The 25754-nt window shown below is 44.4% G+C and overlaps 1 protein-coding gene across 1 annotated transcript; it reads right to left on the bottom strand.

The window, feature by feature from the left end:
- Positions 1-887: 887 nt before the first annotated feature.
- FAS (Fas cell surface death receptor) lies at positions 888-25453 on the bottom strand. Its single transcript, XM_047702844.1, has 9 exons — positions 25165-25453; positions 13961-14126; positions 9472-9609; positions 8316-8424; positions 5481-5539; positions 5259-5327; positions 3770-3831; positions 3315-3339; positions 888-2549 (listed from the first exon to the last, which is right to left on the bottom strand). Exons 1-9 carry the CDS (start codon positions 25192-25194, stop codon positions 2263-2265), a joined length of 945 nt encoding a protein of 314 aa, XP_047558800.1. The 5' UTR covers positions 25195-25453; the 3' UTR covers positions 888-2262.
- Between the last annotated feature and the right edge of the window lie 301 nt (positions 25454-25754).

The following is a 25754-nucleotide window of genomic DNA, read 5'->3' on the forward strand; positions in this document are numbered from 1 at the left end:
TTATAATGGTTACACCTTCAAATGAGAATGCTTCAGGAATAATAGGCTAAATAGAATTTATTATTAAAATTAAATTTGGGGCAACTGGGTGGCTCAGTCAGTTAAGCAACTGACTTCAGCTCAGGTCATGATCTCGGGGTCCTGGGATCGAGCCCCAGGATAGGCTCCCCACTCAGCAGGGAGCCAGATTGTCCTTCTCCCTCTGCCCTTCCCCCTGCTGATGCTCTTTCTCTTTCTCAAATAAATAAATAAAATCTTCTTAAAGTTTTAAATTAAAAAAAAAGAGGGAGAAGTGCCTGGGTGGCTCAGTGGGTTGGGCCTCTGCTTTTGGCTCAGGTCATGGTCTCAGGGTCCTGGGATCGAGCCCCACATCGGGCTCTCTGCTCATCAGGAAGCCTGCTTCCCCTCCTCTCTCTGCCTACTTGTGATCTCTCTCTCTCTCTGTCAAATAAATAAATAAATAAATAAATAAATAAATAAAATCTTTTAAAAGAGAGAGAGAGGTAGTCCAGTGGTCACAAAGTAGCCAGAATGGAACGTATGCAGGAAAGAACATTTTTCAAAATCCCCATTTAGCTTTCTTATCAATAAAACCTGACCTTTGAAATAGTGACTTTCTTATGCACATTCACAGCCCAACATATAATCCTCTTGTAATGTATCCTACCACGACGAATCATTATGTGCTATTTGGGAGAGGTGTTCTTGGCCAGAACAGCCAATGGAGGGAATTATGTAACTACTGAGAGGACTTTACAAAGGAGGTACTTTCCGAGAGACCCAAGAGAGAATTCGAGATTCATAAACAATTTACATTAAGCTGTCGTTACAGAACAGGGAATCAAAAACAAAAAACAAGGCCCCACCAGAAAAGACATAATCATAAATGTCCGAAACGTGATTTTAAATATTTCATATTTCCAAACATAAGGAAAAAATATCTTCCAACAACAGAAGTTCTTTAGGTAGTTCTAAATGCTTGTGTTAGTTTGGAGCATGCTTCCGTGTACATCCATATAAATATAAATAGTATTTATTAAGTTCCATATTTAATACAAACTTCTGGAAGTGTTTAAATGGAAAAGTGAGGAAGGAGCAGTGGGGAGAGGGGTTTGTTTGCCTCAGAAGCGACCGGGAATCACAAGAGACAACCCTAAAACCTGAAAACGATTTCACCCTTGCTGTGTACGAATGGCATTTGTAGTCAGAGGACACAAAGGGAGTGACTGAGCACTTTGTGAGGAACAGGACAAAATAAGACTTTGGTGGGTTTGTGGGTTCCTGATACATCACAGAGCTACCTTCCAGAAGAGCGGTTAGTCTCCCCAAAACAGGCTAGCAGTTTCTACAGGCAGCCATGGTTTTAGGGGATCATGAGGTGTTTCTCACGCAGTACTTTTGGGTGTGAGGGTGTACAGTCAAGATACATATCAGAGAGAAAACGGAGAGGCAGCAACACCCCAGAAGTACTTTCCTGATGAAAATGTCCAGACACCTGAGAAATAAGGAGATTATCTCGATCCGGTAAAACGGCATTCGAGTAGAGAATATTCAAGCATTAGAAGTCAAGTCTGCGTTTTGTGAGTGAATTCAAAACTGAAATATTTCACACCGAAATGTCAATAATCTGTGCAAAGATCTTTGAGATAGACCCTTATCAAATTCTTTATTCAGAGGTGCATGCAAACTTGTTTCAGATCCTCTGCTCTGGAGTTGCAAAATTCACAAAAATAGTACCGTCTCTAGAGTCGTCGTGGAGCCGGGGAGCTAATGCAGAAGCCAAGTAGGCTTTCCAGTGATTGAGACATGGCAACCAAAAGTCACAGCTCCTGTTGATTCGTGGAATGGAGTCAATCTGCCTGCAGACATTTGTTTTCACACACACCGACGCCATCATACCCACACCCTCCCCTTAGATACTAGAGTGTGTTCCTAATCTTCTGTCCTTTGCACACAACTTGTACTCTTCATGTAACCCTGAATTTACTTTGAACCATTTCTGTCTTCCCAACATCCTTGAGGTCAGAATCCTGAGAGCCTCAGAACCTGTAAACATGCTAGCTCTACAAATCTAACAAATGAAACGCACACGCTATAAAAAGCCAAGCAATGTTCAGTCCACAGCTAGTAAGAACTTAACTAAAACCCTAATTTTTCTTTCTATCAACTTGTATCTGCTCAGGACTGAGTTATACTACATTCTTATTGCTTTTGGCCCAGCTTTATCTTTTCTTTTCATAGTTTGAAGTTTCCATTTTCAAGTTAGCTAGTACTGTCCTTCTGGATTATTTCTTGAATTCTCTCTGCTAGTTCACAAAGATGGGCTTTTCTGAGGCCTCTAAGTAGATTGTAATAAGCATCTTTCCTCCCGTGGACTTGGTACCAATTACGCAGCAGTTGGACTTTTTGTTCTGCTGTGTCTTGGAGGTTATCATTCTTAATTTCATCTATCTTGGCTTCGTTGATACCATTCTTCCGAACAAATTCTCTGACTTCAGTTATTTTCATTTGTTCAGCAATAGTAGTTATATAGGTATTCAGGTCGACGTCTGAAAAATAGAAGACAGTCTCTGAAGATTTGTTTTTCTAAATGAAATTCTAATTCTGAAAACTATGTTTATTTCTCTTCTAATAGTAGTAAGAATACTGGTTAAGTCCTAGAGATTGAAAGACTGGTCGGGGAAAATGAAAACAGAACCCCCCCTCCCTCCCCATCAAGTTCTAACCCTAACCCCTCCTAGGTCACCAGTAATTTGCGCCATGACATGGGCAAGATCTATGACATAGCTCTATCTTCTTTTCTCGTCTATAAAATAAGAGGGTTGGAAAAGATCATCTCCAATGTTCTTTATGGATCTGATGATCGATGACCCACAAACCTAAAAGGCAGGCAAAGACTTTGTGATCTTCTCTCTGACTCACAGACAGAGAGAAGCAGAACTGTATAGAATCGTGGAAGACACCAGGGCCAGGAATATACCAGTAATAACCAAGTCTACAGATCAGTTTATTTGGTTTAGGGAAATCAATTTAAGCAGGAGTTCTATAATATATCTGTTTGTGAAGGAAAATTCTCTTAAGCCTCAGACTATAGCATTTCATTGCTACCTGATTTTTTCCTAACGATGAGTATTAGTTATACATTCAAACACACTGTCTGATACACCCTTGACAGTGAGCAGAGTGAGCTATAAGCTCAAGGAACAGCAAGACCCCACGTGTCACTGAAATTAGCAACATAAATTTCACTCTGAAATTGGCCTGTTAACTCCCAAGGAAGCCATCCCTGGGAAATACAATGATAGAAGACTTACCTGCGTATTTTATTGGCATCATTTCCTGGGGGAGACCAAAAAAAATAGAGGGAAGGAGCAAGATAAATAAAAATATATTTGTGACATTCTAAATGTAATTGTCAAATTCTCCCTTAAAACTGAAGGAAGTACAATCAGTAGCTTGATGTATAAAATTAGCTAGGTGACGTGATTAAGGATGATTTTCCTATTCAGTTTGTTATTCTGCAAAGTTCCAGCTTTGCCAGAAACTAAGGAACATTCACTTAGCTCTCTCATACTCTTTGTTAATTAATTCTTATGCTGTTCGTGTTCCTATAAACGGGGCACCAAATCTTCGTCCGTTCTTGTTGCCCCTCTAACCCATGCACACGCACTCACACGAAATGTAGGTCTTAAAACAAGGAGCAAATAAAAGGCCGAATTACTACTTTCTCCATTTTCTTAAGAAAGCAGATGTTTGTTTCGATACCTACAGTATTCGAGGGTCTGGATTCCAGGTCTTCAGTCTTTTTATTCCGGTGCCTTCTCAACCTCCCTGGAAAATCAAAGATATTTCTGTCAGAATCCGGTCTCAGCCTCGCAGCAAGCCTGGGAGAACAGACTCTGACACTAAGAGAAGTGGGAGAAGGAAGGAGAAACTCAGTGAAACTTCAAGTGACCAACACCCCAAGAAGCAGCCTTGTCTGAAATCCCACCCCACGAGGTCAAATCTTCTAGAGATATGTCCCATTGTAAGTAAGCCATCTAATGGTCACACGCTGGCCTAGCCTGAAGCTGGCTTTTGTCTTACCCTATGGTCACCACTACTCCCTGTCACCAGAATAGAACTGGGGGCAGTGGGGGGGGTGTGTGTGCGACAGGACTCAGAAGCCCCAGGATATGGAAAGTTGGCACTGAAGGTTCAGAAATTCAAGTGCATACACCCACAAATCCCTACAGTATACACAGTGTGTGTGTGCCTTGAAGTCAGTATGAAATCAAAGAAAAGGAGTGGACACGTCTCTGAGCACACAGATCGTGTTGAAGCACTGAGCATGTATTTTTAGCCTCTGAAGGCAAGGTGACTTCTTTATCCTCACCTGGTCTACAGAAACAGTGATGGGTTCCAACAGAGAAGGAAAATTGGATGCTTCCGAGTTATTAAGACTTGACACCCCTCTGTGTTTTCTGAGTGATTTCTGGGGATTTTTCATCATGGTTATGCTCCATTTGGGCTCACCTGTTGACTTTCCTAAGTAACCCTAGCGTAAACCCTATTGCCACGGTATTTGAAGTTAAGGTGGAGAAATAACAGTAACAAGGCAAAAACCATGGAGTCTGACTGAACAAGGGCGAGGAGGCACAGAGAAGGTGAATTCAGCAAGTGTTCCCTGCAGTCTTTCCCAGGAAGATCCTTGCTTCCTGTGCTCTCTAGGGGGCCATCTCTACGAGCCGGCAAGGATTCCTTCCGATCCCTGACCGGCTCTGCTGCTGCTGGGGTGAAAACCTACCCTTGTTCATACAGAGAATGGGAATATCCATTCTGAGCTCCAGAATGATTGCTCAAAAACAGGAGCCAAGGGATGATATCGTCTTGTTCTTATCAGCTCTCCGGGGTTCATTTAGTGGCAGGAATTTAGCAATATCATGGGGCCACCTACCTGGGATGAGCTTTCTTATGGGGAAGAGACAGAGGGGAGTTCTTGTGAATCACTACTTTCCAAGTTATTTCGATCTGCAGTTGTTTGAACAAAGTCAGAACTTACACCAACAAGGGCACCTGGGTGGCTCAGTGGGTTAAGCCTCTGCCTTCGGCTCAGGTCATGATCTCAGGGTCCTGGGATCGAGCCCCGCATCAGGCTCTCTGCTCAGTGGGGAGTCTGCTTCCTCCTCTCTCTCTGCCTGCCTCTCTGCCTACTTGTGATCTCTTTCTCCCTCTGTCAAATAAATAAATAAAACCTTTAAAAAAAAAAAAGAACTTACACCAATATATTAGCGCACCCATTAGAATCGGGATTAGGACACAAAACCACAGAAAGCTGGAGCTGGATCCTGTGGGTAGAAACATAACATTGAATGTGAAAATAAGCACTCTTTAAGATTAAACAGAGTACTCTCAAAGAATCAAAAGGGATTGGCTTTTCTTCGTATTTTACAGTAGGGATGAGAGAAAGGAGAATGTAATCATAAAAAAGGAATAATAACCTTCTTTACATTTGGTGTTGCTGGTTGGTGTGCAATTCTCAAGGACTCCATGTTCACACCTAAAAGAAAAAAAAAGAAAGAAAAGAAAACAAAAACTAACAGGGGCATCTGGGTGACTCAGTCACTTAAGCGTTCAACTCTTGATTTCGGCTCAGGTCATGATCTCAGGGTCATGGGGTCGAGCCCCACATGCGGCTCCCGCGCTCAGCGTGGAGTCTGCTTGAGATTCTCTCTGAGAAGCCTGCACCCTTCCCCCAGCACTTGGATGTGTGTGTGTGTGTGTGTGTGTGTGTGTGTGTGTGTCTCAAAATAAATAAAATCTTTAAGAAAACACAGAGGAAATTCAAAAAGCCAGACGGACTGACTCCTTGATCATCTGCAATGACACACTCTAAATCTAGGGCCATTTTATTCATCTTTGCATCTCCAGCAGACACCATCCCTCAAATACTGACAGATTAACATCTAAAGCCGGTATAAATTCATAACATAATTTGGATGTTGGATGAAAAATATCCTAAAGAGTAATTGTTTTAAAACACCAAGAGTTGGGGCACCTGGGTGGCTTAGTCATTTAAGTGTCTGCCTTCAGTTCTGGTCATGATCCCGGGGTCCTGGGATTGAGTCCCACACTGGGCTCTGCGCTCAGCAGAGAGTCTGCTTCTCCCTCTCCCTCAAGCCCCTTCCCCTGCTTGTGCTTTCTCTCTCTCAATTAAATAAATAAAATCTTAAAAAAAATACCAAGAGTTAAAGGAAAGTAATCAAATATTGACAAATAGGAGAAAGGATGAAATAGACAAAGATTTAAAACTGGTAGTAAATTGTGGTCTTAAAATCATAAACTGCTATTTCAAAACAGTCCCACTGAACAATAAAATGACTGGACAACAGCCCTTGCCTGTGATGTTGCTTAAAAGCCTATCCAGCCAGCCCTCCGAGGTTTCGCCTCTCACCAGCAAGCGGTGATCAGGACCCTCGAGAGGAAAATCCTTGGGATTTCCTTCAGACGGTTGGATTGCCAGACTGAATGACAGCCTGGTTCAGCCCATTCCTTAACTCTGTGCACTTGGGTGAGTTGCTTAACCACCCCGAGCCTGTTTTCTCATCAATAACAAGGAGATTACATTACAATATCAAGGAGGCTTATGGCGAGAAGAAAATTAAATTGAGATTATGAGGTATTTAGAACTATTGTTACAGTTTTCTCTTGAATAATGTGGGGGTTGGGGCACTCAGCCCCCCCAATGCATAGCTGAATATCCTTGTATAATTTTTTACTCCCTCAAAACTTAACTACTAATGGCCTGCTGTTGATCAGAAGACTTACTGATAACATAAACGGTTGATTAACACATTTCGTATATTACATGCATTCTAGACTGTATTCTTTCAATGAAGGAAGCTAGAGAAAAGAAAATGTTACTTAAAAATCAGGAGGAAGAGGCACCTGGGTTGGCTGAGTCAGTGAAGCATCTGACCCTTGATTTCGGCTTAGGTCACGATCTCAGGGTTGGGAGATGGAGCCCTACGCTGGGCTCCGTGCTGGGCATGGAGCCTGCTCAGGAGTGTCTCTCCCTCTCATTCTGCCCTTACCTCCCCACCCTGCTCATGTTCTCTCTCTTTCCTTAAAAAAAATAAATAAAAACAATAAAATCCTAAGGAAGAGAAAATACATTTACAGTGCTGTACTATACTTATAGGTAGAAAGAAATCGCATATAAGTGGACCCACATAGTTCAAACCCATGCTGTTGATGGGCCAAAGCATTATTATTTAAGTGCGTCCATCCCTCCCCCACAGTCCCCTCTTCTGCCGTCATCATGAGGCACTCTCAGCCATGGGAGGGCTAGAAGGGAAAGACTAGGTGAAATGCACATAATTTTAAATTTCTAGGTGAACTGCACATAATTTTAAATTTCTAGTCAATAGAAGACATAACCTGTCATGTCCCTACTTCTCAAGTCAACTAGGTGAACTCCTAAACGTTTCCCGAGGCAAAATACAAGTTTAAGGAGAGGCACGTGAATATAATCCTAAATGTTTATATTGGTACCACACAATATCTTACAGAGCAAAAGCTACTTTCCAGCACACACCACTAAGTCCATGCTTCACAGAAATGAGAAGTGAATACCATTTGCTTCCCTTGACGGAGGGATCAGATGCTCAGAGAGAGAGGCTCAGTGACCTGCTCAAAATCACCCAACTAATCAGAAGAAAAGTGAGATATACCATCAGGTTTTCTAACTTTGGGTCCAAACCAAGCTCTTCTGTGTAACAGGCATGGCCCTTCGTGGTCTGGCCCTGGGTGCTTCTTGCTACCCTCCAGCGGTACTCTGCTCTCTGGAGTGGCCGTCTGTCTTTCTGCAGATGCTCCTCTGCTACCTGAAATGTCCTGTCCATGTTGGCACACCTGGGAATGTTCTTTCTTTCCTATCTCAAAACTCCCACCATGTGTCCTATCTTCACCCACCCCATCGGGCAGAGCTGTAAGGTTCTCTGTAGAACTCATAACAGCCTGACACGTGTCTTTTCTGGTTCTTGACCCCATAACCAATGCTTTTCTTGACTCTCTCTGCCTCTTGCCTGGGACCCTTGATGCCAGGAATGAGGCTTGCTTGTAACACTTTTTAGCTTTAACAGCGTGCAGTTTCAAGCACATAGGAGGTGTTCGATAAATGTTTGGAGACTGGACGTCTAGTTATCTAGTGGCTCGGAGGCAAAGTAAGACTAGAACCCAAATTCTGGACTCTCGACCAGTGTTGCTTCCCCCTGGGAAGACGTGGTCTGTCCAGGTGTATCTAGCACCATGATCAAAGAAAGATGAAAACTTACGTGGTGCATGGGGTACAATGTTCGCACTCAGAGACGTTACAAAAAAAGTTTGGTTTACATCTGCACTTGGTGTTCTGGCTCCGGGTACAGTTTCTCTCCACTTCCAACCCTAGAAAACCAGTTTGCAGACTATTAATTCTCGCAGCTGATGAGCAGGGGCTGCTTGAGGTTTGGAGATCTCTCACTTCCATCAGCACACCTTTTGCAATGCGGGGAGTGTTTACATGCCAAACCAGAGATCCCAGCAGAGTTTTAAGTGGACAGACAGTCCAGCAGCCAACACAATCCCACTTCTGCTTAAAGAGTTCCCCTGTTCCTCCAGAGCCTGGCTGCTTAGGGCGTGGCTGTTTGACCAGCAGCCTTGGCCTCAGTCGGAAGCCTGTCAGAAATGCAGAATATCAGTGGCACCTTGTTGAAGCATCTGACATCTGCTGGGATCGTGATCTCAGGGCTCTGGAATCAAGCCCTGCATTGGCCTCACCGCTCAGTGGGGAGTATCTTTTCTTTCTCCCTCTGCACTCTCCCAACTCATGCCTGCTCTCTCTCTCTCAAATAAATGAACAAAATCTTAAAAAAAAAAAATGCAGAATATCAGACCCTACTCTGGACCTAGCCAGTCAGAGCAAAAAGAAAAGTTTCATGTCCAGACATGTCTTGATATCACATGACACTGGGAGTGTTTCTGTTACATTTGAATCTGGGCTCTCACAATAGAGGACGTGCATAAAAATTCAGGTCCTTGGTTGGAATGATCAGGACAAAATCAACCTCCAAAGCATGGGGAGGGGAAGCATCCCACCTACCCCTTGGATTGCTCTGTCCTTGTATCAGAACCTTCCAAGCTCTTGCTGGCTGTAACAAGAGCACCGATCAAGGTGGGAAAGAAAAAAATCTCCGCCAATTTTGATTATAGCTGATGAACCCTATTCACCAGGTTCATATTCAGTCGTCTTGGGAGAAATGCCTAGATTTGACCCAGAAATGTCTAGACTGACGATGTGCTTGGTACCTGTTCCTCCTTTGCTCCAGCCAGCTCCATCCTGTCCTTTCCTCCATGCCAACCCAGCCCAGAGTGGGTCCCATTTCAGACCGTATTATAACTGGCTTTATTTGGAGTACCACACTGGTATTTCGGATCGATTTTTAAGACGCTTACCGTGCTCTCCGTCACAAATTCGACATCTTCTGCATTTATCCGAAAAATGGTTCTCTTCCATGTACTCCTCCCCTTCCTGGCAGGCCACACATTTTGACTCGCCCCCCGCAGATTCACAGTCACCCTCCTTCCGTGTGCCTGCCCCAGGAAAAAAACACAGCAAGCGTTGGAACACGAGGAACACAAACGGCAGGCAACAGCATGGGAGATATGCGGGGATGGCAAGGAAAGGGAGTCAGGACGGTCAAACTAATGATACAGCAATACAGTGGGAGAGAAGGCTGGCGTAGAAGTCATGTCACCAGACAGAAAGTCTCCCAAGACAAAAGCTCAGAGAGTGACTCAAAGAATATGACTAAAGACATAGGATGATTAGCAATAAGAATACATATCTTTTAAAGGGTTAGAACGACCAAATGCGCCCGAAGAAATGCATCTAGCAACTTGGTTTGCAAGGAGGCAGGGGTTTGTATTCATTCCTCTTTCTATTCCTTTGCTTTTAAGGCACAGAGCATGTTTTGATGGGAAGGTGTGAACATAAATGCCAACTTTTATCATCAGATGGCATTTATCGTAATCCACACAATTGTAAATAACATTCGCATTCGCTTCACTTGTCAAATAAAGCGAGGCACTGTATTGGTGTTCGTAAGCCGTAGGCAACAATGCTTTCTACTGAAAATTCATTGATTTAGCAAGGGTTTATTAAATGACTAGTGTGTATCAGGCACTTTCTAGGGCCCAGAGATCCTACAGGAAGGAAGACAAAGCCTAGGTCTGCAAGGGCTTCATGTTGCTGGGAAAGAAGTAGGTCATGCCCAGATCAGTGTATGATGTCAAACGGTGGTAAGTGCCTTGGGGAAACTGGATTAGGGCAAGGCGATAGAGGACGAAGAAGAAAGAGACAGAAAATATGAAGGAAAATCAAAGAGGAAAGCCAGTCTCGTGGCTCTCATTATTCATGGTGTAACTAATTAAAAAGAATTGACCCACACATGTGTGGGCATGGGCAAAAGCAATTTACACTCTTTCCTGGGTACAAGACTTTCTTAACAACCTCCTCACATTCTTTCCGAGAAAACAAAATACTACATAAGCAAGTGATGAAAGTGAAACAGAGGTGATACTGTAGTCAGCAAAGGCAATAGTGTGTCAAGAGCACAAAGTAAGTTGTGAAAACTCAGAACCAAATTCAAATATCGAACATCATTGAACACGGGGGCTGTGTAACATCATAGCAGTGTTTAAGGACACCAAGCCAAAGTACAATTTTGTTGGCTTGCCAGTGGTATTATACTGGTTTCTAAATGAACTGGCCCCCTTAATGAATTACTTTGCAGAATAAAGTCTAGCACAATGCCTATGGCATGAGAGTAAACACAGGGTTTTCTCTCCTCCAAAGTGTGCAACCTCAATGTATCAAATATTTATCAAAATATATGGTTATTTTCTTTTGCTTTTTAATTCTTTTTTTTTTTAATTTAAAGAGAGAGTGAGCGGGGGAGGGGCAGAGAAGGAGAGAGAGAATCTCAAGCAGACTCCCCGATGAGCACAGAGCCCGAGGCAGGACTCGATCCCACGACCCTGAGATCCTGACTTGAGCCAAAATCACGAGTTGCAGCTTAACTGACTAAGCCGCCCAGGCATCCATGAGTGGTTGTTTTCATGAAAGTAAGATTTTAAAATACATTGTTTCTGAGTGTAATAGTACCCATGCTCAATGTGGAGAATTTGGAAAAGTTCGGGAAGTATAAAAAGAAGCTGTATGTCAGCCACTCTGAGAGATTCATGGTTCTCATTGTGGCACATCCCTACACGTGTATACCCATCATGCATGTGAACATATGTGTATGTAACATGCATGTGTGTGCGTGTATAGTATGTGGTATACCACAGAGTCCTTCTGATTGGATAAGGTAATGCGATGAGGACTTTTTGATCAGTTAAAGCTGTCAGTTCATGTAGGGCATTATTGAAAAAAATACCGTAAATATTTTAATTTACGAAGTATAATGTGTAATTATTGGCCAGTCTCATGGCCTAAGAAAAAAGGTAGTAAGAATTCCAGATTCTTCCTCATGTAGGTGACATTTAAAAGGCCTCCTTTCTTGTTTTTCTTTCTCTTCATTCCTCCCTGCCTCCTTCCCCTTCTCCTTCCCTCCCTTTTTTCCTTTCTTCCTTTCTTTTTGATGGGAATAAACCCTCACAGATACCAATAATTTGTATGACAGGCTTTCCAGGGTTTTGTGATTTTTTTTTCATTGATTTTGACCTCATCTCATTCATCAACAATTCTTTTAGCTGCTCACCTGGAACAAAATCCTCCAAGCATTCAAACAAGCTTATATAGAAGTAAAATCTGTCTTTTCTCTGCATTTGTCCAGCATTGATTTACACACTAGTTAATTAAATTACATGTTAATATCACGACACCAATGAGCATAAAGACTTGGAAGCAATTTGAATAGCGATAAGCCTACAATTCAACAAGAGAGAACAGAGCAGAAAGAGGAGTAGCGTGCGCTGGACACCACCCAGGATTCTTAGAGATGGAGAAGAGAGAGCCAGTTAATTCAGCAGGCAGATCAGTTAGAAATCCCTTCAGGGGGCGCCTGGGTGGCTCAGTGGGTTAAAGCCTCTGCCTTCGGCTCAGGTCATGATCCCAGGGTCCTGGGATTGAGCCCCACATCGGGCTCTCTGCTCAGCAGGGAGCCTGCTTCCTCCTCTCTCTCTGCCTGCCTCTCTGCCTACGTGTGATCTCTGTCTGTCAAATAAATAAATAAAATCTTTAAAAGAAAGAAAGAAAGAAAGAAAGAAATCCCTTGCAGGGGGCACCTGGGGTGGCTCAGGCGATTAAGCATCTGACTCTTGGTTTTGGCTCAGGTCATGATCTCAGGGTTGTAAGATGGAGCCCCGCTGTGGGCTCCCTGCTGGGCATGGAGCCTGCTTGAGATTCTCTCTCTCCCTCCACCTGCTCTCCTTCTCTCAAAAAAAAAAAAAAAAAAAAAAAAAAAAAAAAAATCCTTCAGGGAATTTCTACATTGAGACTTATGTCAGAAATATATGAGAAAATGTGACATAACCGATGGAGATATTCAACTTTTGAACACTCCAAAATGTGCTTAACCAATCCCCCATCACTGAGTATCACAATGGAACGTCATGCATACAGTATTTTCCTTTGACTATTTTTAAAGACATTCTCCCCGTAAATTTATTACTACTTCAGGAGGCATGAACATTTCCGAGTTTCCAACCCACATATCCGAATTTCTTTCTTAAAAGACTGTAACAATTTACCTTCCAATTATGGTTTTATGAGAGTTCTTATCTCAACAAGACCCACCAGGGTTGAAAGCACTTCTCCAGGGAAAATAAAACAAAGCAAAACAAAAGAAAAGCAAACAGACAAAAATTCTTGATGGTCTGAAGGGCAAAGCATATTATCTTTGTTTGAATTTGCATTTTAAGGTTTTAAAAACAGGACCAAGGACCTCAAGTCCTAGGGCAAATAGATGATGTTTGGCAAGACATTAAAAGGTCAGAAAGCCATTGTCTATTCCCTTTTGGAGAAAGTAAATGCAAATAGGCTTAAGTATAAATGGGTTGGATTATAGGGAGATTTTCCATGAGGGTTCTTAAAAGTGGACAGGAGGCCAAGGGAGACCGGTAGAATGTTTATAAAGAGGGTCTAAGCCTGTTCAGCTGTGGGAATGCTAGAAGCCTGGCATGCTCACCACCAAACCTACTACGGGCAGTCCCTCCCGGCTCCATTCATCCACAGCAGCAACCTGCGTGCTCCTTCCTTTCATCTTCCTCTCGTACTTCACAACACGGCCGAGAGGGAGCCATCTCTATAGGAGATGGTAGTCAGCTCTACTCCACATTGAAAAATGGCACATTGTGCCATTGCATGTTGCAAAGCTTCTAATCGGCTAGTGTTTGAAGGATTTCCGATCTGAAATTGGTTTGCATTTCAAAATTCTGGTGTTAAAAATTTGCTGGGTTCTGTCCATTGCTTCTCTAGCTCATCTAGTTTCAGCTGCAAAAATGCAAATGTATTTTGCAGGCTTCAGAGACCTTCTGATGGGAGGGAATGGCTAGACACGGCTCTCAAGGAGGGGAGGGTCCTCGCTTTCAGAACGCCTCAGTTACGATGACACATTTTCATAGTTCTGTTGCGATAAGCTTTAATACCCACAAAGGAGTCTTTTTTTTTTTTTTCCTCCTCAAAAATGGAGTTAAAGAGAGAAATCCTCTCCCTTCAGGGGCACATGTCATTTGCAAATTCCATTTCTTCCTCTCCCCAACAAACAGGGTAAAGCTGAACTCAGCTAGTCTCGGGAAAGTAATTTCCTGGTGGTTTTTCTTCCCAGTAATGCTACGATGTGGGAGAACCAAGCACTGTGAACCGTTCTCTCCATTATCACTGTTTGCTTCTCCTCGCCCTGATTGTCAAGCTAATTGTGGGCTGCTGGGTGGAGCATACCGGGAGGACATGGCTGACAGCAGACTCTCTTCTCACCATGCTGACCTTCCGAGCACCCCGTCTCCCTTATGGTAATGTTCTTACGAAATCTCAATGCCTTGGAGTTGACAGCAGTTGCTTGAGCACTGACAGCTTTAGGCCATGGTCCAGCAATGGAGGTAAATATCTGTTAAGGAAAAGCATGAGAAGAATGTTATTGACTTCCTTCCCAACTAGACAACTTGGACAACAGGTGTTAAGTTGCCCCATGGGGCTATGTCTGAGGCTGCAGAGACTAAATGCATGGGGGGTGGGGGCTCCATCCTTCTACTTGCACATCTCTGGAAAAGGGATGGTCCAAACTACTCTGGAAACAGCATCATGGATGGTGGCCGCCAGGGCTGTGGGTTCGAAAGTGAACCCTGGCTCTCACCTACCAGCCTTGTCGCTGTGGTTCATGAAGTCACTTAAATTCTCCGAGTCTCCATTGCTTTATCTGTAAAGTGGAAATCATCTCCTCTTCATGGTTTGTTGTGCTCATTCAATGCACTGAAAGCTCTTAGCGTGATTTCTGGCACATAATAAATAGATGTCCAGTAAACGGTATCATTATTAATTTATTAATTATTATTATTGTTATCGTCATGAAGTTCTAGTGAGGAACAACATAGTCAAGTAGGAAAAACCATGAAATTTCAAAACGATGGCAGCATGAATCCCAGCTCTACTGTCAGCTTGCTGACTTTAGGCAAATTATAGAACCAGGTGGCCTCAGTTGTCTGACCTGGAAGTGACGATGGCACTTTCTGTCTTGAAGATAAAAAGTGATAATTTCTCCCAAGCCTGGTTCTTATTTTATAGCACGTTCTATTTCTTCTCTCTTTATACATAACCACAGAATAAACAATTTTGATGAACTCCTGTCTGGTTCACCAACCATACAATGTATCTCATGGGATTTTCTTCACCTTTGCTCAGGAAAAAAAAAAAAAAAGAACTTCTTTTAGTGGAGAACCAATCTTTAATTTATTTGGGCTTTCTTTCTTCTGAAGGTGAAAGTCCATCGGTCTAAGTGATATGGTCTCAGAATTATCTCATGAGTTATAGACTAGAATTCCTTAGAAAAATGAGCCTTCTAAGATGTATGGAAGCATTTGGGAATAATCTTAAAAAAAAAAAAAAATCTCTCCCGAGTTGGAAGAGACCAGTGAGTCCTGTTTGCAACGGATAATGGAAAACTGAACCTAAGCAACCCGACTGAGTAGAAGTAGTTCTTTCCTACTGTCAGCTGCCCCCACTGCTGTGAAGGGGGGTTCACAGGGAGATATCACGAGCTCTCCTCTTTCGATTCTGGTGTCTCATCAGAAATTGAAGAAACCGGTACAGGCTTAAATTCAGAAGCGATTGATAGGGATTGAGCAGGCCAAAAGTGAAAAGCACTTAAAGTTGATAGTTGATGCCCAATCCTGTGTGTGTGTGTGTCCTATGGCCCCAGGGGGCCCCAGCCTCCTTCGTATTCTAATTCCATCCAGGATTCCTGAGACAATATCAGCCGATATTAGACAATATTAGCCGATAAGCGCTCAGGACAGCAGCACATTTCACATTTATGGATCGTGACATGGATGCTATTTCTGGAAAACTCCACATCCTGTCAACTTTCTCAAGCCGTCTAAAGCAAATGTGTGCCTTCCCTCATTTTGTTTTGAAGTTTCTCAGTGGGAATCAAGATCCACCATCCAAAATCCGTCCAGGATTTGAGGAACGCGAAGCGTGGGGCGGAACGCTGAAAGTCAGGACCACCACTGGCCTCTAAGGACAGACACCAGCATGCAGCTCGGCTCGTGTCTGATCACAGCCGGGTCACAGAGCTGAATTTCTGGAAACGTTTCTTACTTAGTTCAGCCTCAAAAACTGTCTTCAAGTAGGAAAAAGAAAGCTGGTTCAAAGAGCATGTGGGAGCCGCTGCCCAAGGTGAGGCCAGCACTGCTCCAAAGACCTTGTATTTGCTTTTTAATCATTGCATTAACTCAAGTTTGCAATATGCAAAGATTTAACCCAAACCGTCCAGACAGTAACTGCGTTTTGACTGTGACAAGGCAGGAAACCCACAAAGGACAAAATGATCTGACTGCTCAGAAAACTTATTTTCAGAAGAACTGAAAAGGCCAGAAAATGGATAAAGTGAATGCCGTGGAAAATGTGAATTAACTAAGTCACGTGATCACCAAATGGGAAAGAAATGAGGAATAACAAGTTTTATATCTCCATCATCCTAAAGATGAAAAAAGTCAGAGAAACCTCGATTGTTTATTCTGCTGGGAATATTCGCTAATCCATTCATCAAAATAATGAATTGAATGAATACTTTGTTGGGCACCTACTAGGTGCCAAACACGTAGCTGGAAACAGCCCAGTGAACAGATAAAGACTCTGCTCTCATAGGGTTTATATGTTAGTGAGGTATGTTAGGGTTCTCTAGAGACGAAAACAAGTCCCACATCTGATCTGGTAGGCCACCAGGCTGGAAAGTCACGGAGAATCGCAGTTCAAGTCCAAAGGTGATCTGGAGGCAGAACTTCCTCTTCCTCAGGGGACCACAGTCTCTATGCTGTTAGGCCATTGACCGACTGGATGAAACCCACCCGCATTGGGAAGGGGATCTGCTTTACTCAGGCTCTACCACCTGAAATGTCAACTTGTCAAAAAACGACAGCGGCAGAAAACAAAACCAAAACCAAAAAACACCTTCACAAAACATCCAGGGTAAGGTTGGAGCAGACGTCCGAGCTCACGTCTGAGTCACAAGAACACGTGAAATGAAGCATCACATGGAGGGAGATGAATCACCAGAGAAACAGGGCCTCTGCCGGGGAGGGATTCGTGCTGTGTAAAGCAATAAAGCAAGCTTGGGGGCATGGAGAGTTTGAAGGGTGGGGCAGGGCTGTGTTAGAAATCGTGGTCCAGGAAGGCCACGGAATGAGAGGGTATGTGCTCCTGTGGTGAAGGAAATGTGGGTAAGAGCTGGCTTTCGGGAAAGAGCTGTCCTGGAGGGTCATACCCAGAGGAACTCGGCCTGATCAAGATGAGGGAGAACCTCACGTCCTCAGCAAAACCATCGTTAGCAACTAGGGGTGAAGATAAATAAAGATCTCCGTCTCCTGAGCCACACAAGTCATCAGGCTTTTGCCGATGGAAGCCATGGGGGGATTATATGGCCAACCTTTACCCCTAGATGCCGCAGTCTTGTGGACTCCTGGAATGTCAGAGCAGGGGGACCATATGCACCTGTTCAGAGGCAAGACAGATTTCAGAAAATGGACTGTCTTAGGTCTTTCGTTATCTACAGGAAGTTAATGTTTTCTGCAAATCTAGAAAATGTGCCTCTTTCTCTCTCCTGACTCACCCATGAAAATGTAAAGTGAGGGGCGCCTGGGTGGCTCAGTGGGTTAACCCTCTGCCTTCGGCTCAGGTCATGATCCCAAGGTCCTGGGATTGAGCCCCACATCGGGCTTTTTGCTCAGTGGGGAGCCTGCTTCCCCCTCTCTCTCTCTACCTACCTCTCTGCCTACTTGTGATCTCTGTCTGTCAAATAAATAAATAAAATCTTAAAAAAAAAAAAAGAAAGAAAGAAAGGAAGAAAGAAAGAAAATGTGAAGTGAGAGCTCCAGTCCGTGGAGGGCGGTTTTCCCTTTCCCCCAGGACCTATGACGGGCCTGTTAACAAAATTCCTTAATATATGTCTCCTTGTGGTAGTTTCAAGAAGCCTCTGCATGAGGAATTCTTACTGTCTTATTTTACGGTTGAGGAAGCTGAGCACAGAGTATGAAAAAAGACCTATCCAATAATCCACAGTGAGGAGAGGCCGGGGGAAAGCCGGCACCTCTGACCCGGACCTGGCCTTTGTTTCAGGTTCGTAAATCAGCCTCCTAATTATTTCTACTCCATTTAGGGGCACCAACAACTCAATTTGTTTTCAGAAAGATAACTGTTGACAAAAAGCCCAAGTGTTAATTATACAAAGAACCTTCAGGGGCGCCTGGCTGGCTCAGTCGGTTAAGTGTCTGACTTCAGCTCAGGTCATGATCCCAAGGTCCTGGGGTCAAGCCCCACGTTGGGCTCTCTGCTCAGTAGGAAACCTGCTTCTCCCTCTCCTTCTGCCTGCTTCTCCCCCTGCTTGTGCTCTCTCTCTCTCTCTCTCTCTGTCAAGTAAATAAGTAAAAAAGTCTTAAAAAAAAAAAAAAAGAATCTTCAAAGCAAATGCATATTTTGGATTGGGGAGGGGGTCTGTCAGGAACTCTCTGAGAACCAGAAGTCAGTCTCAGCGTAAGAAGGCTGTAGCAGGGTCCCCCAAGGCTGGGGTTCTGGCTGGCATGGCAGGGAGGCAGAAAGTTCGCACCCCTGGTCTGCAGCTGGGAAAGAAGTGGGGTTTACACTTCCTTTCCTCCAATCGGGGTGCTGAGTTTCTAAGAATGGCCACGACGCCCGCTGGGACTGCTGGGACCCCAAGTCTTCCTAGACTAGAATCTTGGCACTGACTCCCTTTGAAACTCAGTGACAGGCCTACAAGAGAGTTTGTCCCTTGTATCAGTGGATGAGGAATTAAGAGAATAACTGGGCATTCATTAGTTATCTGCATCAGGGATGGACCATTTTTCAGAGCCAACCAAGGCACTCAATACAAGAAATGAAGCCGGCAGAGTCAGACCCAGAAATTGAAGACCGCCTCCCACCCCGTACCGCACCCTGGGTCGCCAAGCTGTCCGCGCATTGCCAGGACTCACAGCACTGGAGATCTCACATGACAGTTTCAAATACTGTAACATCTCAGTGCCTGAATTAAGCAAACTGTTGGAAGAAATTGAGAATACCTTTGGATTACAAGAATCGATTGCCCTGAGAGATGAGCTAAGATTTGAAAAGGAAGTTAAAAAAAAAAAATCACTTTTTTTTTCCCTGTTCTTAGTGAAGCTCGAAGCAAACAGGAAAATAATTTTTTAAAAGCAGCAAGTTAAAAAAAAAGAAGATATGAGGCAGTGAAAAATGTAAGAATGGCAAGAATGACCAAGAGATGCCTGAAGAGTCAGTGAATTTTTTCAAGATCAAGCTCTGTCCTCTGCTGCTGAGGACATAAATGGCCCAAGATATGACACTCAGCTGACTAACTCTGCCTGCTCACTGTTTGGACGCTCAGTTATTTAGAACATGCGAGAAGAAAGAAATTCTAAAAAGGCCATTTCCAACTATGAAAGGCGTCTCTCGTGTAGTGGTGTAAAGTATAAGGAAATAGTAGTGACCTCCTGTAGTAGGTCCTTCACTGAAACACTGAAATACAGAGAAATTTAAAAAAAATTCTACATGAAAGAGATGAGTGAAGAGTCTATTCCTCCTCATTTTTTTCAAAACATGTAAGTAAAAATATGCATGGGAAGCTTATGCCTGGAGTGTCTTCTTTCTTTCTCAAGGCCAGTTTCTGGGGAGACCAGGAGAGAAAGAGATAGCTGAGGCAGTGGGCATAAGGCACTGGCGAGACCTTTGAGTTATCAAGCAATATATAAAAGAAAATGAGGGGATCTAGAAAATTCTACCTGGGATTAGATTTTGAGTTTAGTGCTAGAGTGAGAAAAATAGTCTGTGGTAAAACTGTGGTAGACTTCAGAATCATGGGGTGATGCATTAAAAAAAAAATATAGTGCAGGTCCCACCGCAGACATGGAATTAGGGTCTCTGAGATCATCTTCAGCAAGTTCTCAATTCTGGGGATGCTCAACACAACTGGAAACAGCCCAGCTCCAGGAAGATCTGAGGGCAGCAGACCACTATATTTACATGTGAGAAGCCGAAGGGGTTAACAGACCAACAGCCTCTGGGGCCCGCACTCACAAATCAGAAGTTGACTTCTCATGGAGAAGTAATGAACCTTCCCAAAAATTGGCCTGAAGGAAGAGAAGTCATCTTTGGTGGAGGAAACAAATAATGGGAGGGCCCCCAAGTCCTAAACTAGAGCCTAGAATCCTTAACTGCCCCGGAAGGGCCAAAGAAGTAGCACAGGAACGAGGTGTCCACGTGTCATAGGCAATAGGAGAGGACAGCCTTGTGGAAACGGAGAGAGCCACCTGGACCAAAGGGCAGGGGAGTGGGGGCCATGTGGTCAGTGGTCCTAGGTTTTCCATTTTTCAAGAGAAACCAAAATCCTCCAACATTTAGGTGGCAACCAATATTAAAAATAGTATTACATATATATATTTACTGTATGTGTCAATACCATGCAGGCTAAAAACGAAACAAAATACCCATAGTCTAGGGCAGTGTCTGCTCAGTGTTTGAAATCAGGCCTAAATCTGTTAAGACATCCATCCGAAAAACAGTCTACTTTGGCCAAGGATTCTCTTGTGAGGATGGCTAAAAACCAAAGCTCAGTCATCAGCAAGGGGCAATAGCGTAACCCACATGCTCTGAGTACGTATTTTCTCCCTCTTCCAAGACCTCCGCCCTCCAAAATCAAAAGTATCGATGTTTCTCGCATCTTGTATTTTTATGGCCTCCCAGAACACAGATGTGAGTACATCTGGACTCTTGCACAACTTGACCAAAGGACAGTCTGTCATTAATGACTCCATGACCAAGTTTATTCTTCACAAGTCTAGCCCAGTTTGCAGCTTAACAAAACCTCCAGTAGGCATGCCGGCCTCGCTGGGCTGAGGGCATCTGCTTGGGGAGCTGCAGTCAGATCTGCTCATTTGTAAGGCTGGCCTTGCTCAAAATGCCTAAATCCACGGTAAATTCATTATCATCCTTACACTTTGTGGAACTCGGGCCAGTGGTCCAACATAGACGGCTGTTTCTGAACACCCACGATGGGAGTGGCTTGGTTGCACCGAAGTCCATACCAAAACAAGAAGTGAGCAGAGATCAAAGGAGAGAACCAGCTCATTTCCTTCTGGTGAAGGTGGAGCTTTCACTCCAATGATCAGTTCCTTTCTAATTGGAGCTTTACTGCTTATATCTCATGTCAAAGAAAATATAGAGGTTGGCTAGTAGATTCAATTATTTGTTCCTGTTTAAGACTGAATTCAAGAGAAATAATTGGTGGTAGAATCCAGCTGCTTAAGAAGCTAAAGGTGCTTTATTTCTCTTTTTAAAGCAGAAAGGAAATGAAAAGGACTTTCTAGGTGATTAAATGCTATTTTCCTACTTTTGTGAATAGATACACATAGATAGCAAAAAGAATACAAGACTATGGGCTAAAATACTGACAATGGTTCTACAAATAGCTTTTTTTTTTTTTTTTTTGTAATAAGATATATGTAGGCAGATTCCAGTACAATTAGAAATGGTTTCTTTAAAATAATAGATTACGGGGCCCCTGGGTGGCTCAGTGGGTTAAAGCCTCTGCCTTCGGCTTGGGTCATGATCCCAGGGTCCTGGGATCAAGCCCCACATCGGGCTCTGTGCTCAGTGGGGAGCCTGCTTCCCCCTCTCTCTGTCTGCCTCTCTGCCTGCTTGTGATCTCTGTCTTTCAAATAAATAAATAAAATCTTAAAAAAATAAAATAAAATAATAGATTACTAAGAAAAGAAATAAACTAATAAATGATAAGAATTCTAGAAATTCTAGTTTATTGAATAAATGCCCTCCCTGTAAATGCATCCAATAAAAATTATAAGATAAAAATTGTGTCCCAAAGAAGTGACAGAAAGCAGAGTACAAACAGCATTGAACAAACATGCAGTTACATACGGGTGTAGACAAAACTAAGAGGCCATAAGTAAAATACAAAATGCTTGTTTTAAGTGATAAAATAAGGAAGGACTTCACTTTTTTCAAGAATTATTTTTTATTTCACATCATCTAGTCAGTTTCTCTCTACCTATCTATTTAAAGAGAAGAAAGAGATTCACTGTCCTAAATTTGGTTTCGACATGCTTTTGATTTCTGGATCCACTTTTTAAGTGTGCCCTTTTATTATTTTTCATCCTAAGGTAATAGTCTTCAGTACCTATTACAAAACATGTGCTCAGTGAGGGACTTTTGGGACCCAAGATAATTTACCAAAAGGCACTTTGCTCATTAGGGGTTTTCAAGTGGGGGATTTCCTTATTCAGGTTTTTAAACATCTCGTAAACTGTTGGCTCTCTTCTCCAACTGCCTGTTGTATTATAGTCACCTGGTTTTCCTTTAGCATTCTAGAACCCTTCAGAGGGATTCCTTTCTACTGCAAGAGCTATTTACTAGTAAATTACTTGCCTGGTGTCCCAGAGAGTCTTACATCCAAATCCTGGGCCCCCTTCACCTCTCTTTTTCATCCCTACCCCCTCTAAACTTAGGGCGAGAAATAAAACCTCTTTTTCTAAATTAAACTCTAATTTTGCCACTAGGGGTGGTAACTGCACGTCAGAGATGGACAAGAGGAAGCTTCCTACAGTCTCACAGTGGCTCTGCCGGGCTCCGTGTGTCAATTTCATTTCTGACTCCGCATCTTGCCATCGTTTATAAATTGGCATTTTCCCCTCCAGGTTGTCATTGTTTTAAATTACATTTCATATTTTTGTTTCAGTCTAAAAACTTTTCAAGTCATTTGTGATATAAGTAAAACTCATTTTAAGAAAAAAAACCATTTCATGTTTCTGAGTTCGGTTTAAGGAAAATGATTAAATTAGAAATAAACCATTCTTTATTTTTCCACTGAAAATCTTCCAGAGAATTCTTTTATAAATACACTGGTTTCTTTTCAAATGCCCTCTCCTTTCCCTTGACCGTAGTTTGAAGACAACTGTTCTAAGAAATGTAGAAGAAATTGAGTATGTAGAACTGACTGCCTCACCACAAACCTCAACGATACAAATAAAATCCTATCAGAGCCATGTGCTAGAAAGAAAAGAAAGAAAGGAAGAAAGGAAGGAAGGAAGGAAAGAAGGAAGGAAGGAAGGAAGGAAGAAAGAGGAAGGAAGGAAGCAATGCCCACAGCTATTTCTTATACAAATGACTATATTAGGCCTGACTCATTTTCAAAGTCTCCTTTAGACATCTGTGAATTGCTTGGTGATTTCAAACTTATTTCTTGTAGGCATCATAGACACAATAGCTAGAAACTAGAGGAGAGAAAAAGGACCGCCAAGGGGGCAGAAAGAAGAGAACCACAGAGATAAGAGAGGATAGGAAGCAACAGTGACAAGGGCACCAGGGCAACCAAGAGGACAAGAGAGAATGAGGCAGCTCCTTTCCATCTACTCATAGCCCATTCATGTGGTCAAACAAAATCCGCTTCTGTGTTGCTTGTAATTAGCAATCCCACCCACATTTGAATCTTCTTGCTACTACTAAGTAAGCCCTGCTAAGTGCAAAGGCACAAAAGCACGTGTTTGCGGGACACACATCGGATGACACGACAGACAGTCTGGAACTTTCTTTAAGAATACAGGTGTGCTATTGGGCAAGTGGTGGGTGCAAGGCAGGATTCTGTGTAACTAAACTGAGGAGTCATGTTTAGAGGGGCAAAATGGAATATACATTATAAAATATAGACAGTGGTTATCTAAGTGACAGGGTTATGTCAGATTTTTTCAGAAGAATTATTTGTCTGCATTTATAAATTTTATTTAATCACTCTTAAATTTCTTAATCTCCTAGGCCATATATTATATGTAAACACAATACACAAATATTTAACCTATTATAGATGTTATAATAAGTGTATATAATAAATATATACACACATGTGTGTGTGCATTCGCTTAGAAAAACAAAATGTCCTTGGTACTTTAAATGTGCTCTCTGGCAAAGATGCTAGGTTAAACAAGTGTAACTCCCTCTGGGCTTTGATAATTTTGCTGCACTTACTAGTACTGCTGTCCCAAGAACTAAGAGAGATTTTCCAAAGCAACCAACACTGCAATAACGCAGTGGTTACCCGCAGGAAAAAAAGAGCATGGTCAGAGCTATACAAATAGTTCGATTTTGAATATTAAGTTTTCTCTAAGAGTTTCTAAAGGAACCCAAATATGGCACATTACTTCCAAAAGAGCCAGTGAGGTTTTGTTTTGTTTTTCTCCCCCAATCAAAGATGGTTCCAGACACTGCCTTTTTCCTTTCAACTTTTGGTGTAGTCTGGAAACCAGATGCCACCAACAAACTGGCCTGGACTTTGGAAGTAGGTCCTAACCAAGTCCCAGCTCTGCCACTTACAGTAGCTGTATGACCTTGGCTCATCTCCTGGGGTTTCCTGGCCTCCATTTAGCTATCTAAATGGAAATGAAATGGAAATGAAGAAGACATCTCCCTGAGCAGGCTGTGACACCTGCCTGACTTGGCATTGATACACGGTCTGATCACGGTGCTCGGAACTTGGGGTCAATCCCAATAAAATGAAAATCCTCGGACTTTCGGGAGTTTCGGCTCGAAGATGACCCGAGTCTCTTGGATTGGCCACCAAGCCGGCAGCTGTGCGCTAGGGACTCTCCCAAAGTGGGAGCAGCGGCCCGGGCTTCCAGGTTAAGTGCAGGCGCGCGGGGGCGTGCGCGCCCGGAGCCAGGTACCACCGCTAGAGCCGCGGGGTCCGGACTCCCCAGCGTCCTGGAACAGAAGCCATAAAGGGGGTGCAAGCGAGGAAGACTGCAAGAAGAAAAGGAAGGGCGAGGACAGGACGGGACTGGACGGGAGGGGAGGGGAGAAGAGAGGAGAGCAGAGGAGAGGAGAGGAGAAGAGAGACAAACCTGAGACCGTGACTTACAGTCTTAAGGAGAAGTATTCCCGGAAGGGAAACAAGAACAAGTTTCTTTTTCTGAGTGGTGGTAAGAAGGTAAACAAGCCTCCGGAGATGCAGTCAGCCCCGGCATAACTTTTTCGAGAAAGAGAGGGTTTGGCCTCAAGCCTCAAGTTTTCCCCACCGCCCGGAGGCCGCTTTCTTCCCTAGATCTGAGAGCGAGGGCAAAGTGTGCGCTGGGGAGCGGCCGCAGAGCGCGCGGGCTGGGTCCCCGCGGGGATCGGTGCACCCCCTTCCCGTCCCCGGGCGCGGACACCCCCCCGTCCCGGAGCCGCAGTGCGGCCGGACACGCCGCGCGGCCCCGGAAGACCCCCTCCTCTCCCGGCCGGGTCCGCGCCCCGCACAGCGGTCCCCGGGGAGGGGCGCCGGGAGGGAGCGGCTCTCTGACTCCGCGGGCCGGGAAAGCCCCGCAGACCGCGGCCGGCCCGCTGCCCGCCCGCCGCCCCAGCGCGCGCCGACTCACCAGACACTGGACGACCCAGGTCCCCCACATGGCTCCGGAGGGCCAGCGCCTCTGGTCTGCGAACGCCGCCTGCCACCTGCCCCCGGAGGAGTGCCAGCCGCGTGGCCCCTCCCCGAGCCCCGCCGGCCGGGGAGTGAGCTCCCCGCGCGGCCCGCCCCGGCCCGCCCGGGTCTCTCTCCGCGCTCCCCGGAAGTCTCCCGGCACCTGCGCGGGCTCCGCGGGTGGGCCCCGGGCCCGCGACGCAGGGGGAAGCCCGGCCGAGGAGGGCCCGGGGCGGGGGGAGCGGTGGAAGGTGCGCCCAGGGACCGCGCAGCGGGTGGGAGCTGGGGTGGGGGGGGGCGGCCAGGCTTCGTTACACAAACGGGCATTCCCCGTGCGGAGGCGTTTCCGCGGGCGGCTGGCGGGCGGGGTTCAGGTGAGGACCCCGGGAGCAGCTGGCTGACCTTCGGACACCCTGAGAATAGTTGCGGGACGCCCCTCCCGCCGGAGCCATGGCCGCTCGCTGGGAACGTCCCGGGAAGACCGGCCTCGCTGAGCTCGCGAGCTGTGGCTGAGCCCGAAGGCTCGCGGGAGCCACGAACCCCTGTACC

Source organism: Lutra lutra, chromosome 14 (genome assembly GCF_902655055.1).
Source record: "Lutra lutra chromosome 14, mLutLut1.2, whole genome shotgun sequence".
Lineage (NCBI taxonomy): Eukaryota > Metazoa > Chordata > Mammalia > Carnivora > Mustelidae > Lutra > Lutra lutra.

What these genes read in the sequence shown, in the direction of transcription:
- FAS (XM_047702844.1), bottom strand. Translation starts at nt 25,194, where the DNA reads ATGTGGGGGACCTGGGTCGTCCAGTGTCTG. An exon ending in CATTGTACCCCATGCACCAC is followed by an intron (nt 5,540 to 8,315) that starts GTAAGTTTTCAT and finishes TTTTTCTTTTAG; the next exon opens with GTGTGAACATGGAGTCCTTG. An exon ending in GATGCCAATAAAATACGCAG is followed by an intron (nt 2,550 to 3,314) that starts GTAAGTCTTCTA and finishes TCTATTTTTCAG; the next exon opens with ACGTCGACCTGAATACCTAT.